We start from the raw sequence: 15,975 nt of genomic DNA, 5'->3' as shown, positions 1-15,975 counted from the left end.
CCTGGTGACTCAGATGGTAAAGAATCTGCCTGCAATGCAGAAAACTGGGATTCAATCCCTGGGTCAGGAAGATCCCCTGAAAAAGGGAATGGCACCCCACTCCAGTATTCTTGCCTGGGAAATCCCACAGAGCAGCCTGGGGGGCTACAGTCCGTGGGGTTGCAAAGAGTCGGACATGACTGAGCGACTAACACTTTCACTTTGTATTATCTGTGCCTTCCACAGCAGAGATTCAGCTTTTGTGGGCTTGTTAACCAGGATATTTCTAGACCTAAGCATGGTATGGGCTGCATAGTTGGTGCTTAAGAGTTATTTATTTATGTATTTGTTTTTATTTTTTATCAATAGTTATTCATGAAAAGAGAAGAATAAATAAATGGCTGAAGGATTTGAAAAGTTAAAAAAAAAGGGGGGGGAATTAATAATTCAGAGCTGAATGAATCAGCAGTTTTAGTGTGGAGGCCCTTTGCAGTATTAACCCTCAGGAAGGTCCCTTGGGTTGGTCAGCCAGCCACAGCGTAAAATCTTGCAAAATACCTGCAAAGAGGTTTTCATCACACTACCAAAACCCTGTGAGTCATAGACAGTGACAATGAATGCCCTTGTGTGGATAATTTTTAAGTGAACCATGCCCACAGCCCAGCTGTTAGGAGGAACACCATCCGCCCAGGGCACCTCCCAACTTACCCTTGAGTGGTTGGTACGTTCTTTTACCGCAAACCCATAGCCAAGATGTGGATTGTGGAACAGTTTAAAAGGCATCATTTCTAACGACTGTTTGATTAGACGCTGTTCTGTAACTCCACCCTGCTGTGTTCGCAGTGGTCCTTCAGAAGGCCACCCCTCGGGAAAGTCTTCCTTGAGAAACGCTGAATGAATTTGAATGAGTCACCATTTCATAGGCCCATCATGGGTTTCATTCTCCAAAACAATTTTTTTTTAATGTTATCAGAGCATATAAAATTGGAAAGCTCCTCAGTCAGCTTTGCTATTTTTTAGGCATAAGCTCCACTTCTGAGCAAAATTGCAAAATAAATTAAAATGTTTGCACACAAATATAAGGAAACACCATTCTTAAAGAATCAAAACAGAACAGCAGATTCCATTCCTGTATTTTTGTGGAGTGTTTTCCTTTTTGTTTTTCTTTTTGGTTTTGGGTTTCCTTATTTCTGGGAGTAAGTGTAGCAAGTGGCACTAAATATACTGAATAGAGACTTCCCTGGTGGTCCAGTGGTTAGATTTCATGCTGCCAGTGGAGGGGGTGCAGGTTCGATCCCTGGTCGGGAAACTAAGATCCTCCCTGCTGAGTGGTGTGGCCAAAAGATTAAGGATACATATACATAAACGAAAAATAAAATATGCTGAATGTACTATAAGCCCTTTCCCTAGCAAAATCGTTATGGGAAGTTTCAGATGTCCTTCTACACATAGATTTATTTTAGAATATATGTGTGGTCTCTGCAGTTGATTATGGGCTTTAGTTGATGAGTTATTTACATGATAAAGGTGGCAAAAGCTGTATTTCCCTCACGGAACATTATCAAGTTCACAAGTATGACAGTATGAGCCTATCACTTATCCGACTTTGGGGTAAGGATTTATGTCTGATACCTGGCATAGAATTACCTTGCATATAAACTCAAGAATTAAATGCATTTTTATTTTTAACTTAGAACTCCTGGCTTCATAGACTGGTGTGCGGCAGTCCACGGGGTCGCAAAGAGTTGGACACGACTGAGCAACTGAACTGAACTGATTGGCTTCATCATAGAATGCTCGTCGACTCTTTGCAACCCTGTGGACTGTAGCCCCCCAGGCTCCTCTGTCTATTGGATTCTCCAGGCAAGGATACTGGAGTGGGTTGCCATTTCCTTCTCCTGAGGGATCCTCCCAATCCAGGGATTGAACCTGCATCTCCTGCCTTGGCAGGCGGGTTCTTGACCATTGAGCCACCTGGGAAAACCCAGTTGGGAGCTTGGGAGTCAGGCACAGCTGGGTTCTCGAATGCCCCTCAACAAGGAACTGAACCAGTCCCTGCCTCAAGCCCCTGTCTGTCAGCTGGGGATGATGTGCCTTTAAGTGGGGTGCTGTATGTGAAGTGCTTACCATGGCGGGCCCCCAAGTAAGCACAGCCGGGGGTCTCTAGGGGAGAGGCAGGGGGCGGAGGGATGTGAGAGGCAGGAGATTAAAGGCAAGCCTGTGCGCTCCTGTGAGCTGGCAGATGGGGAGGATGCACTCCAAAAGTGTCATTTATTTGAAAAACCATCCACAAAATGAAACTCCAGAGACTTTACAAGTTTCAGTAATGCTGCATAACTTAATTAGAAGACCTTCCCTCCTTTTTGTCTTCTTGGAGTGTTATAAAAGTTATTTTGTCCTTGGGCTTTCCTTACTGAGAAACATGCATTTATGGATCTTTGTGTCGGAGGAATTGCCCAAGCTTGTTAGCAGATCCTCCGTAAGACCCAAAAGAGACAGACTGGGCGGAGTCTTCTACACGTATAATCATCTCCCACTTAGCATCTCACCAGCCTTGCCAGGTCCGTTTCTCTATTCCCTGTTACACAAAGGAGATGCTGTTTTTATTGATCATTTCCACAGCATCCCAACGTGGTATACATGTTCTTCTAGAGAAAACGTAGTCATCACGGTTGCCTCATCACTGAGACGAACTGAGACCATACTTCCTTTCACATGGTCGTGGTCTGACCATGAGAGCATCGTTTCTGTTATTTTTAGCGTAACATAAAATCCTTTTATGGCCGTATTGGATGCACTCTCGCGGAGTACATCAGTAAGACTCCTTGTTCAATTTAATATGAATAAAGCTTAGATTCTTTATAATTTCAGGAATAAAATCTCAACTTCTGCTTCACTGGAGCTTGTGCTGGGAAATGCCTGGCTTGCAGGTCTGATGGAGTCATGGCCATTGGGGTATTTATCCCGTATCTCTTGGGGTTTAGGAGGATTAGGCTATTGTAGGTTGAGACTCTGTTCATGTTCAATGGCGTCACCTAGGCGGTAGTGACAGCTTATCTTATTTAAAGCTAGACAGAGATTGTCCTCTGAGCACCATTCCTTTTTCCCAAAATAACCTATGAACGGACAAGATGACTCTGGTCCTTAAAGCAATGGGGAGAGACTAAAAGCCTCTCGTGTAAAATAAGAATACATGAGGAGTGAAGGCAATTCCTTGGAAAAAAAGAATTATTTAGGAATTGCTCAGAATAAAACTGCCTTTACTGTTTCATAAATTACATCTTAATTTCCCTAGCACCTGTATTTATAGCTTTTGCAAAGTTTACTTAGACTTGTAAATAATTGAACAGTCCTGGAGACTCTGTGGAAGCATGAGGACGCATTTCTTTCTTAATAGCCTTTAAATATTTATCATGAAAATCAAAATTTAAAGCAAAATAAAGTACTTCAAGAAATAGCCAGGAGGCATTAGACAGACATGAAAAGATTACTTGGCAAGAACTTATTTATATCATTCTTAAGAGTCCCGGGTTTGTTCCTGATTGAAATCTCAGGCTCTGGTGTTTGATCACTTACAAGAAAGTGTGATGGCCTCACACACTCTGTCACTGTGCAGTCTCAAAACACAGGTGAGAGGAATTTTGATCACCGTGAGAAAACAGAAACTTAGGATGTGTGTGTGGTTTAGTGCAGTTCACACGGCCCTGCAGCGTCAGGGGCGAAACTGAGACCAGGGCTTTCAGCCCCTTGGACCAGCATCGTTAGATGGTGACAGTGCTCCTCGGGGTTGTCAGGCACATACCTGCGTACAGATGGAGAGGAAAGACAGTCTACAGCCAGAGCGTCCTACATACCAGGACACACGTGTCACATACACAGTGACAGCAGAGAGAGCGTATGTACATACAGAGTGCATGCATAGCAGTAGCAGGCATGGATACCCAGACGCCCAAGCAGGGGTGCTCACCACGGATACCCAGAGACCTCTGTGCTTGGATCAGACGTGTCGGACCAGACGTGCTGGCCTGTGTCGTGTAAATGTGCAACTACCCTCAGGCTTCCCTGGTGGCTCAGATGGTAAAGAATCTGCCTGCAATGCAGGAGACCCAGGTTCCATCCCTGGGTTGGGAAGATCTTTGGAGAAGGGAATGGCTACCCACTCCAGTATTTTTGCCTGGAGAATCCCCATGGACAAGAGGAGCCTAGCGGACTACAGTCCATGAGGTCCCAAAGAATCAGACACAACTGAGTGACTAAGCGTGATCACAATGATGGCTAGCTTCAATCATATGCCCTGAAGTTGACCTACGAAAATTCTGTAGAGCAGTAGGAAAGGAGAAAGGGCCACTGGTTAACCGTGGTGGTAGTGGTAATTTGTCAGATCTTCAGAATTTTCATTTTTCTTTTTAGAGCTACTATCAGTCAGTTCCATTTCTCCAGTAAGACGGAGCTTTGTGTTTTATCAAGTACAGTTGACCCTTGAACAGCACGGGTTGAACAGGTTGGATCCACTTACGTGCAGATTTTTTCAGTAGTAGCTATTCCAGCACCTTAGGATCTGCTGTTGGTTGAATTCAAAGATATGGAAGAACCACGGGTACGGAGGGCCCACCGTAAACTCTACTGCTTGGGGGTTGGGACCTCGAACCCTCACGTTGTTCAAGGGTGCAGTGTACTTTGCCTGTCAGTGAGAAGTGGCTAATAGTAAAATTAAAAATAATAAAGAATCTCTCAAGTGTACAAAAGAGGTAATAAGAGACTTCAAATTTTCTTAGCCAAGTATAAGCATACAGTTTGTGTGGATGGAGAAATGGATAGAGAGAGGGGTGGAGGAATGGATGGGTAGATGGATGGGTGGATGAATGGATGGAGCAAGGGATGGATGGAGGGGTGGATGGAGGGGTGGATGGGTGGGTGGGTAGGTGGATGGATGGATGGAGGAAGGGATGGAGGGAGGGATGGATGGGTGGGTGGGAAGGCAGAACCTCTGGCAGGAGCACAGTTGACCACTTCACAGAGGAGCCAGGCTGTGTGTCATTAAAGACCGTCTTGCTTTGCAAATGGCTTTTTGCCTTGGTGGAGTAACCCAGTTTCATCGTTCCTGATGTTAAACCAGGAACTTAAGGACGCAAACATGTGGGAACTGTGGCTTCTTGGGAGTCTAGGACGTGTCCCCTGAATGGAATTAGGTTCACGTGTAGGGCAGATTCAGACAGGGCACTTTATCGGGGTTCCTGCTGGTCTCTAGGCGGTCAAAGCAAATAACATCATGTCCGTCTGAGCTTTTATGCATTTTCTCATCTGCAGTGTTATGTTCTAAACTGTCAGCAAGCATTAATTCAGTCTCTGGTGAAGCCCTACCACCCAGAGATGAACTCTGCCTCAGATGGAAGTTTTCCACTTCAGTGCCGCAGTCTCCCAATTACTGGGTCATTAATATCATTGCCTGTGATTAGGGACGAGCAGGAGGCTTGTGGGCTGTGCCCGCCCCACCATGAACTTTTTACTCTGACCCTTCACTATCTAGAGGTTTCCACATCTCCACAAAGATATTTTAATGATGAAGACCGTTAAACACTCAGGAGTGGGCTAGAAATCGTGTGCTGGAAATAATTCGCCAAACACACGCTTCTTCGTGGCCAAAATGTTTTTATTAGATATTATCACTCTCTCTTGACTGGAAAGTCTCATTTTTATTAAAAAAAAAAAAATTCAGAATGCCAAAGCAAAGCTAATATAGACAATAGGGCATTATGTTTTATCTTTAGAACTCTGACCTCATTCTTTTTTTAATGTGAGTTTGGTCATTCTATTGAAGTGATCATCTGGCCCCCTAATTTTTTTTTTGAACCACAGCCATGGCAATGAGAGTCTGCAATCCTAACTAACCACTAGGCAACCAGGGAGTTGGCACCCTATTTTTAAAATGTGATTCCTCTGTTGAAGTAGATTTTGGCCCATATTAAGGTTGACTGTCGCATGTAGAAGGTGATTATTCTTTTACTGTTAGCGATCACATTCTTTCAATTCTGAATCATTGTGACACTCTCTTAAAGCACACTTGATGCAAAGCTTTTTCTTTTTTTAAAAAATCCTGTTGAAATTTTTGTTTTGCCTAATGAGAGATCCTACCTGCATAAATCATTATCACTTGGAGCAATAAAATTTTAGACTCTGAAAGGAATGCTTTCCCACAACAGAATTTATGAAAAATCAAGACATCAAGGTGTTGCAAGCCATATTTTGAGGAAAATAAAGTAAGCCACTCATAAAGGACCCCATGTATTTAAGCCTGCCTCTTGTAAAAAGAGGGGACTGGTGATTTATTTCCAGGACTGTTTGATCTTTCTCAGCGAAATGTCAGAGCAGCCGTTGAGCCTGGGAGGTATTTCTGTCATCGACATATACCTGCGATGTGTGCCCACGCTTACACACACACATTCACTTCTTCTCCTTTTCCCATTTTCTTCCACTCTGGTTTTTTGTGTAGTCAGTGACTGTTCAGGGCTGTCTCATCAAAGGTGACTATGGCTTTTAGCATCTTCAGTGATTGTCCCACCTTGGACTTTGTATATACTTCCTCATGGTGAAGGGGTCTTATGAGTAAGCTGTGATGAAATCTCTTATGCTCTGATGGTCATATTTATTGTTTTCAATTATTACTGTTCTCTCGATTGGCTGAATTCTCTCAACATCCAAGTCTCATATGACGTAGGAGATATAATAACATATGTTGGCACCTTTAGACTCAGTTCTAAGTGGTATCTTTGCATCTTCCCTCTTTCCCCAAAGAGTAATATTAGAAAAGTAATATGTCATACAATCTTTTAGTGAACACACAAGCAGAAGCAGTTCACTAAACTGTTTCAAGGTTGTTACATTTTTCAAAACTCTCATTACTGAGTTGTCAGTAGAATATCCTATCTCTGTTCATGGTGAACATTTAAAATTGAGAAAATAAAATTATACCACTTTATGCAAGAGCATTCATTTATACTGGATACCCACATCTGTTGATACATGCATGCTACGTTGCTTCAGTCGTGTCTGACTCTTTGAGACCCCATGGACCATAGCCCGCCAGGCTCCTCTGTCCATGGGATTTCCCAGGCAAGAATACTGGAGTGGGTTGCCATTTCCTCCTCCAGGGGATCTTCCTGAGCCAGGGATCAAACCCACGTCTCAAGTCTCCTGCATTGCCAGGAGGTTCCTTACCACTAGCGCTACCTGCGAAGTAGGTATCTTTACTTGTATTTTAATATGGGAGGAGGGGCTAAATTGTGACTCTGGTTTTTAAATCATTTTTCCAAATCATTCTGTCTAGTGGAGAAACTAACTAAATGTGTTGTATAGAAGTCACTGGGGCTAAGCCAGTTATTACCTCCAAATACCTGATTTACTGTTTTAAAAGGTCAAAACACACCCAGAATGATGTGGGGTTAAGTTCAAGTGACTCTTCCCATCATTACTGAAACAATGTTTCCTTGGGTGAAAAATGCACACATCCTGTATCTTCCTTTGTATTTTTCTTCCTTCAAATCGAGACTTTTAGAAATATCTATAAAACTTTCACTCTAAGATCAGGCATTCTGGGATGAAATGCCATATGACTTGAATTAATGCTGAACTTTTTTTGATACTGCGCCAAGCAAAAATAGTGAGGACCTTGGAAAACCATGGTGGTGTATTCGCCATTCCTTTAACTATAAAACCACAGAGGAAAGCATATAAAAAAGAAGTTAGAAGTGATGTTTTTTTCACCTTCCTTTTGACACATTATGCAGATGTTTTTGTTTTATTAGTTAAAGCAAAGGGCAAGTTCCTTTTGGCATTTAGTGATTGTTATCATTTCCATGTTTAGAATTTTTCTTCGAAGTTGGCATATTAAAGGATAACTATGATAATACCCAAGGCATTTAACTACATTGAGTTCTAGAAACTGAATCCCTGTGTCTTTTATAGTTTGAATATACATCATATGTTTTGAATTTGAATTCATGTCAGGGCGCGAAATAGGTAGATCTTAGCTCCCTGGGTTGTATGTTCATATTAAGTAGTTACACTTTTCTCAGCCTTCTGGTTTTCAACTTACATAGCTCAGTTCTTTTTTTTTTCTTTTAGAAACTCAAAGTTTTGCCCACTGTCTGGAAGGAAACAGTCGCCCCGTCCGTGTGTCACATGCATTTTAGTGACACCGCTTTACTTTTCAAGTTTCTCACTTGCTTTTGCTTCTTTGAGTTCCTCACTGTGCCAGGTAGTAGGTCTCAAGTTCTTCCAGTTCTTGAGTTGAGTTTCGGGAGACCCGTGTGTAGAAGGGCTGCCCAAAGAAACCAAAATTAGCAAGGCCAGCATCAGATGACACAGCGTTCGCCAATAGTCCCAAGAAGACGATGTTGACAGAGGATTTTCATAAAATGCTCTTTGTTTCATAACCAAATAAGAGTAAATTACATCATGTGCAGTTTTATATGGACACAAAGTTTTTATTCTTACTACAAAACTGAACTCTCTCACTTCCTGACCCTGTATGCTTATTATCTGTCTCTTTGGTGCATCTCTCTGGTGAGAAAAGGATTTGCTTTGGGGATGTCCATCAATCCCCTCTTCCCCGCTCCCCACTCCATCCCAGCCCCATCCCAGTAAGCTACATTTTAAAATGGTCTGGGGACTTCCCTGGCAGTCCAGTGGCTAAGACGCTGTGCTTCCATTGCAGGGGCGAAGGTGTGATCCCTGGTCAAGGAACTAAGATCCCACAAGCTGAGAGGTGTGGCCATGAAAATAAACAAATAAAATGTATGAAATACCCTGCATAGGATATCTCGATGTTTCATTCTTTCCATCCTAACCTAAAAATGATGGATGTGCTTCGTCGGGAGGCGCCCACTCTGTAGAATTTCTTGGTGCTGACCTCTCTGTGCATGGGACTGACCCAAGTATGCGTAGGCACGCAGCCAGCAGTTAATTCTCCATCCAGTTACCAAGGTGGAAGACTGAAATAAAAACAGCAGAGATCCAGGACTCCAGCTCACCCTCCCCCGGGTGCAGAGCCATAACCACCAAGTGAAGACACATTAGAATGTGATAGGACTTCCTCTCCGTGGGCACAGTCCAAAAATACAGCCAGAAATGCAGTCTGCCTTGCCCACTGGTTCTCCTCTATTACTCAGATCACCAGCACGCTGCCTACCTGCAGCAAGGGAGAAACTGCAGTTAAGTCCGCGTACAAATACACGGGCAGGTACAGATGTTCACCGAGCAGTTTTCAAAGGTGAAGAGAACTTTTAGGCAATAGGAACTCAGGGTATTCCCCTCCTCCGCCGCTGAGCCATGATCTCCACCCACTTAAAATCAGGCCCTGGGGGAACAAGCGAGTGATTTCAATACAATAGCTCGGTGCAATTAGATACCAGAAGCAAAAGCTTTTAAAAGCAGGCTATAAAATGCCCATGTATCTTTATGAACCCTCCTTTCTAACTAGATAGGGATACTCTTCTGATAATTTTTGATTCGATAAAATCTAGTTTTTCTCTGAGTCAAGGGGGGAAAAAACTCTGGGCACTAAAAGCTTAGATATAACAATGTTACTTTTTCTCTGTAAATGATTAAATGCAATTTCATCCATTTAGTTCAGTCATACTATGATTGTGGTGGCATTAGATGATGCTGGTTGAGAGATGCAAAGAAAAATTAAGTAGAATGAGGTTAGCAATTTATTTTTACCTTCTCCCAGTTAAAAATTCCCAATACATTCAAATCAACAATAATTGCAAAACTGTCTCCTGAAGTAGAAGTAGATTTTACTCCCAAGTCTTAGCACTTGTTCTATTTCAAAGTCAGCCACTAAGCCTTTTAAAGCTTGTTGGTGACTAGCTGTTGCAGCAGAAATCAGAATATTAATCTTGAGGCTTTATTTCAGAGTTCGTGGCCAATAATGAGGTGTCATCAGGTCAGAAGACTTTCAGCTGTGCCATTTCTCAAGGTTGGGGACGGAGGGAGGGCAGGGGACACCTCTAGAATTAGGACCACATGCCCTACATTCCTTGATAAGAAGGTCCTGAGGAACACAGACATTAGTTTTCACTGTGAGATTAAATATAAAATAAGTTGAAGTTACTCGAGTTATTTTATAACTGAACTTGCTGTGAAGTTTACCGTCTGAAGTTTCCATTGGTACTCACATCTTAAAACAGGGTTTTCCCAGACAGCTTACATCATTCCTAACTCAAGGCAAAAATCCTTTCGTGGTGGAACATATAACTGTATTCTTTTTTTTTTTTTTTTTGACCGAGCTGCATGGTTTGTGGGATCTTAGTTCCCTGACCAGGGATTGAACTCGGGGTCTCATCAAGGAGAATGTCAAGTCCTAACCACTGGACTGCCAGGGAATTCCCTCTTAACTGTATTTTAAAGTTTAGCCCCATTTTATTTTTTTAAGTTTTTGCTGGAGTACAGTTGCTTTACAAAGTTGTGTTAGTTTCTACTGGACAGCAAAGTAAATCAGCTATACATACACGTATATCCCCTCTTGTTGGGATTTCCTTCCCATCTAGGTCACCACGGAGCTTTGAGTATAGAGTCCCCTGTGCTGTACAATGGAGTATCAATAGCGTATATGTGTCAGGACCTACTGTACAGCTCAGGGAACGCTGCTCAGGGTTACGCAGCAGCCTGGATGGGAGGTGAGTTTGGGGAGAATGGATACCTGTAAGGCTGAGTCCCTTCCGGCTTCACCTGAAGCTGCCACAACACTGTTAATCGACTATACTCCGATACAAAATGAAACATTAAAAAAAAAAAGCAACAGGGTATATGTATCAATCCCAATCTCCTAATTCATCCCACCCAGCCCCCACTTCACACCCTTTTAAACAGCCAAGTATTGGGATGCTAAAACAAACATTAGGAATGAAATTTTCAATATCTTCTAGTAACTTTGCGACTTCCAAGTGGACTTAGAGGGAAGGGATGCAGAGCCCAGAGTGGAGAGAAGAACCTTCCGCGGTCACAGTCTTCTGCTCCTGGCCGCCCTCCACCCTCATCCCCAACCCCCACCCCAGCAGTGGCCTCGGCCTCAAGAACTCAGCCAAAGCTGCATCTTCAGGTTTCCTTCTGGGACTCTCCAGGGCTTGAGGGTTTTTTTTTTCCCCTCCCCAAGGAATAAAAATGTCCTCAGTTGGAGATGCAAAGCAGTCTTCTGCTACAACACAGTTTCTGCCTGCCGTGTATAGTTTGTGGATGCTAAATTATAGATGGCCTTTTGATTTGAATACTTCTGGAGTTCTTTACGTTTAGGGGCTCCTCAGACATCACTTTGAGTAAACCAAAGGGAGGTCTCCACGGAGGCACTGGTATTCAGAGAAGGCACTGACCTATAAATTAAAATCAAAAGAAAAGTCACTCGAATTACATGCACCCCTCCTGCTTCCAAACTGACAAGTGGAAGTCGGCTGTAGTTTCCGCGTCTGCAGATGCGGTTCTGAATGTTATTCACCAGTGACTTTTCTCTGCTGTGACTTGTCTATCCTTTCTGTATTCCTTTATTTTTTACTTTTAGACCTGAATCTTTGATTGTTTTACATCAAGGTTAAAATAAATAAATCTATATTCCTTCCCCTTACCTGTTTTTTTTTTTCTTCTTCTGTGTATCAACCTTCAAATCTTATTTTTATCATTTGTCAGCTCAACGTTAAAGTTTTAGCAAGAAATACTTAGTCATTGAACTTTGCATTGGAGTGCATTTATGTGTGTATGAATTAGAAAAGATGAGAATTCCACTTCAGTTAAGTAACTAAACCTTTGAGACTGTCAGCCAGATAAAGACATCAGCTTTTCACCATTTTTTCTGTATAAAAACATATCCTAAATTGAGAAAACGCAAGCGACAATTATAGTTCTGCTCTGATATTGCTCAGAAAGAGTGCCTGCTCACACTTACCCATACTATTCTAGGCCTTTGGGAGGAAAAGATACTTTGAAATTTAAGCCCAGGTTTGGAAAAAACAAAAGGGAAAGAAGACAGAAAACGGAAAGAAAAAATAAAAAATTTTTTAGAATCGCCAAAGCATGCAAGCCTCTTAGGTATTTATTCTAACTTATCTGCCAAACATTTTCTCAGACATCTACAAGAGGATACTATCTACTTTTTACTCTTAAAAAAAAATTATGATGGTAATTTTTGTCCAGTTTCCCAGGAGAAACTCAGTATCAGCAAGAACAGAAGAGTAAGATATGATTGTAAGCCTGGACTTTAAGGAAGCACTCAGATAAGCAAAGAGATATTTATACACACAAGAGGCAGCCATTGTTATTAAGGAAAGGAGTGAAAGTAAAAGTCAGTAACTCGAGAACACAAAAGCGAGTCAACCCGGGCCTTCTTTTCCAGCTCAGGTAATTATCCACAGCATACATATTTCTATGCACACCTGTCCAGATTTGTCTGCTGCCCTGCCGTTTGGGAAACAAACAGCCCATTAAAAGAATGTCATTGGATGTATTTTTAACAGAAAGTCTGTCCCCTTTTCAGTACTTTTAAAAGTATAGAGTTAGTAGGCACGACTTTGGTAATTAGAGAAGGGAGACTACTGTGAGGGTCCAGTGGTTAGGGTCTGGGCTTACCGTAGGGGCCACAGGTTAGAACCCTGGTCAGGGAACTAAGATCCAGAATGCCACACAACATGACCGAAAAAGGAAAAAAAAAAAGAGAGAGAAAAATAATAGAGAAGGATTTATACGGCAGAATTGGATGTGAAACATTTGTGTTCCCTGCCCTTGAACTGTGGAGGAATAGAAGTGTCTAAATGTCCACCTCCTTTTCTCGTCTGGAGCTTGACCTGTAATTTAAATCCTGTCCCTCAGCAAGTTAGCTAGCAGCCTGTCTTTTTTCGGCTTTAGTTACAATGCTCTTCAGAGAACTCACTGTCCTAAAGAGATAGACCTTTGTCTTCAAATAGAGTAGGGCATGGATTGCTGGGGAAAAAAAAGACATCCTGCCTTCCCCCTCCTGCTCGAGGTGGAAAGGGAATCGAGCTGGTGGACCTGAACCATGTCCTTGCCTTATGTCCTGAGCTGCCCCGGGCGACTCGCAGAGCAGTGGGCACGTGTGGGTACCTCTGTCCACCCAGAGTTCTGCACCAGGGAGTCTGGTTGATGAGTCTGGCCAAGGTCGATGGTGGTGGTAATAGCACATCCATTCATTCGAGTTGAGTACAAAATGATGGAGGAGGAAAACTCCAGAGCTGGAAGATGTGAATTCTACTACAACCTCTTAAGCTCCAGAAAGGCTGGGGAAAGAAAAAGGGGCGTGGGAGTCTCCTCTCTGAGTGTTTATAGAACTTGGACGCTTGACAATCAGGGAGCATCAAGGTAATTGTTCTTGAGGCAGGAAATCAGTAGTAGAGGAAGCAGGTGCTGGGTGATGATTACCACGGTTTGAAATTACCGTATTTACTGTACTGCTCTTTGGAGGCTGAACTCCAAAATAGTCAGCTTTTGGAAGATGCCGTTCCTTTTATCTACAGACTCAGACGAAATCCGTTGATTATAAAGGGAGGAGAAAGCACTTGAGTCCATTGGAGACCAGAGGTCATACGTGCAGCGGTGTGGATGGCATCATCGCTCTTTGTTTCTTTATTTTTTTCGTTTTGCCTTTCAGCATCCCATACTTTCAGCAAACCTGTGACTAAGAGTGAATTCTTATTTTCCGAATTGTTTTCAGACATTTCATGTTCATGTAAACTTGGCTTATTGATTTCCTGATTTTTTCTTTATTTTTTTGTTTTGTCCATTTTATTTTTGATCAGCTACATCAAATGGGTCTTTGGAGGGCCTGGATAACCAGGAGGGAGGGGTGTGCCAGACAAGAGCCATGAAGATCCTCATGAAAGTTGGACAAGGTAAAAACCGTCTGCTGATTCACGGAGCCTCTGATCTGGTTGGGCCCCCAGCTAGTATGGCTGCCCCCAGGGCTGCGCACACGCACCTCCACTCACTCTTCCGCTTAGTTTCCAAAGCAAAGCTTTCTGTGCACCTCGAGCCACTGACCGATTTCCTTAAGTTGATGCAGCCCATTTCTTTTTATTGGAGACACTTCTAAAAGTTGAGGTCAGCCAGGTTCAGTGTCTATGGCCATGTCTGTATCTGCAGATAGATTTTTCCTTCTTCAAGGCAAAACACCCCCTTTGGCTCACAATGAAAATTTCCAGAATGCAAACTAAAGTTTCTGCCATTTTGCCCCTTTCTGCCTCTCGACTACGGAAGACTTGTGTTCACTGAGCCTTTTCACACAGAGATGACCTCTTGTGCAGAGAGAATTATTCTTCTAATTAGAAATTGGGGTAGTAGTCAGTCAACTTGCTCAGTTAAATTAAAATGTCATCTGCAATGTTCTGCCTGCCAAATGCAAGAATCCCTATAGTTTCCACAGATGGCCTCACTAGCTAAACCTCTGAAATAACTAGTAGAACTGTTGTGCTTTCAAAGGAAAAGTATATTCTTGCATCTCACAGTACTTTGCATAAAGAATCTTATGTTCATTGCTATTCGTGCCTCTTGAGATTTAGATCCAGCTCCTAAAGGTAGATCCCGTCAGATCTCTGTGCTGTAAGTAATTGCTTGTTTTTCATATAGATGCAAGTTCTGCTGGGTCAACCAGGCATAGTGATCCAACGAGGAGGCCAGAATTTGAAGCTGGTACAAATGGAAGAAGTTCAACAACAAGTCCCTTTGTCAAACCAAATTCAGGTACAGCAGCGTGACTTATGTGTGACTAGCCTGTGTGTGCCACTGTTCCTGTGTACCACGCTTACTGTGTTGCACGCAGCGGGGAGTACCAGAGTGTGGCGGGTACTTCTGCCCCAGAACGTGAACTTGAACTTCCCACAGTCAGTAATCTTTGCTCTCGGTTAGTTGTTATTAATTACCCAATCAGAATACAATAATTCAGTCCCACGCAAAGTCTTAGATTCAAGAGAGCAGAATCCATCAAATCTCAGCACCAATTATTAGCACTGCTCTTTCAGATCAAAGTTATTTTCATTGGCTGACACTTTATCATGCTGGTTGCAACACTAGCTTCAAGCTGGTGTTAATGTATATATAATTAAGGCTCTAATGCCTCATCTAATTATATCTAATCCACAGAGAGCCTGATTGATCCTCTTCTACATTTAAGGTGGTAACATCTTAAAATATTGCACAATGCTACATTTTTCAGGTGGTTTCATCAAATTTTTTTTTTCCACAAATTCAGTGTAAAATGAGATATTAAAGGGAGTGCTGGCAAAAGTTTAGAATACTGGATAAAACTGACTGTTGTGTAACTTCGCTTTTTTAGCAGTCTTTGAGCAAATAGCTATGTGTTTGTTACCACTGGAATGAACTTGTTATGTGGTGGTCGCTGAGCAGACGTCAGATCCGCACGCCTGGTTGGTAGTCGCACGATTTTAGCATCTGTAGCAATATTCCATCTCTTTCCAAGCGTCAAGGAGGGAAGTTGTTATTTCTAACTTTCAATGACAAGATGTGTCAAATTCTTATGACAAACTGATAAATGGATAATATAATGATGCCAGGCAGTTTTTTAGTGCTTAACATTTGGGTTGGCAGTCTGTTCCGTGTGAGAGTTTCTACTGCCTTCCAGATATATTTTAAGTGTAAATCAAGTAATACAAACGAGTTACGGGTTGAACGTTTTCCCAGGTCCCATCCCTCTTCGCGAGCACTCCCGCCATTCTGCGGGGGGGCGGGGCTTGTCCTTAATGACAGGGGGTTTGGAGCTTCCCAGGAAGCCTTGGGAGCCAGAAGGCGGTCCAAGAGCCGTGCCGCCTGAGCGGCAGACGCTGACCTGAAGACCTGGCCACTTCCTTTCCTGCGCCCTGTGGTGGCTGCAGGCTGGCTGACCTGGGTTGAGACGTGGGGCAAGATCAAGGGCTGCCTGTCACAGCCCGTTCTCGCGGCTGATGGATGATGATGTATGGAAGGGAAATGAAGCAGTCTGGG

General features: G+C 42.8%; 1 protein-coding gene across 1 annotated transcript in view; it reads left to right on the top strand.

Moving 5' to 3' along the window:
- The window catches only part of EFNB2 (ephrin B2), a 49,742-nt gene that overhangs the window by 29,129 nt on the left and 4,638 nt on the right, over window positions 1–15,975 (top strand). The window contains exons 3-4 of the mRNA XM_019971693.2: window positions 13,779–13,871; window positions 14,605–14,718. Of these exons, the coding sequence (XP_019827252.2) occupies window positions 13,779–13,871; window positions 14,605–14,718 (207 nt within the window). The remainder of the gene's footprint in view (window positions 1–13,778; window positions 13,872–14,604; window positions 14,719–15,975) is intronic.

This window comes from Bos indicus, chromosome 12 (genome assembly GCF_029378745.1).
Source record: "Bos indicus isolate NIAB-ARS_2022 breed Sahiwal x Tharparkar chromosome 12, NIAB-ARS_B.indTharparkar_mat_pri_1.0, whole genome shotgun sequence".
Lineage (NCBI taxonomy): Eukaryota > Metazoa > Chordata > Mammalia > Artiodactyla > Bovidae > Bos > Bos indicus.
Note: the sequence above shows the minus strand (reverse complement) of the source record. Positions and strands in the feature narration are given on the sequence as shown.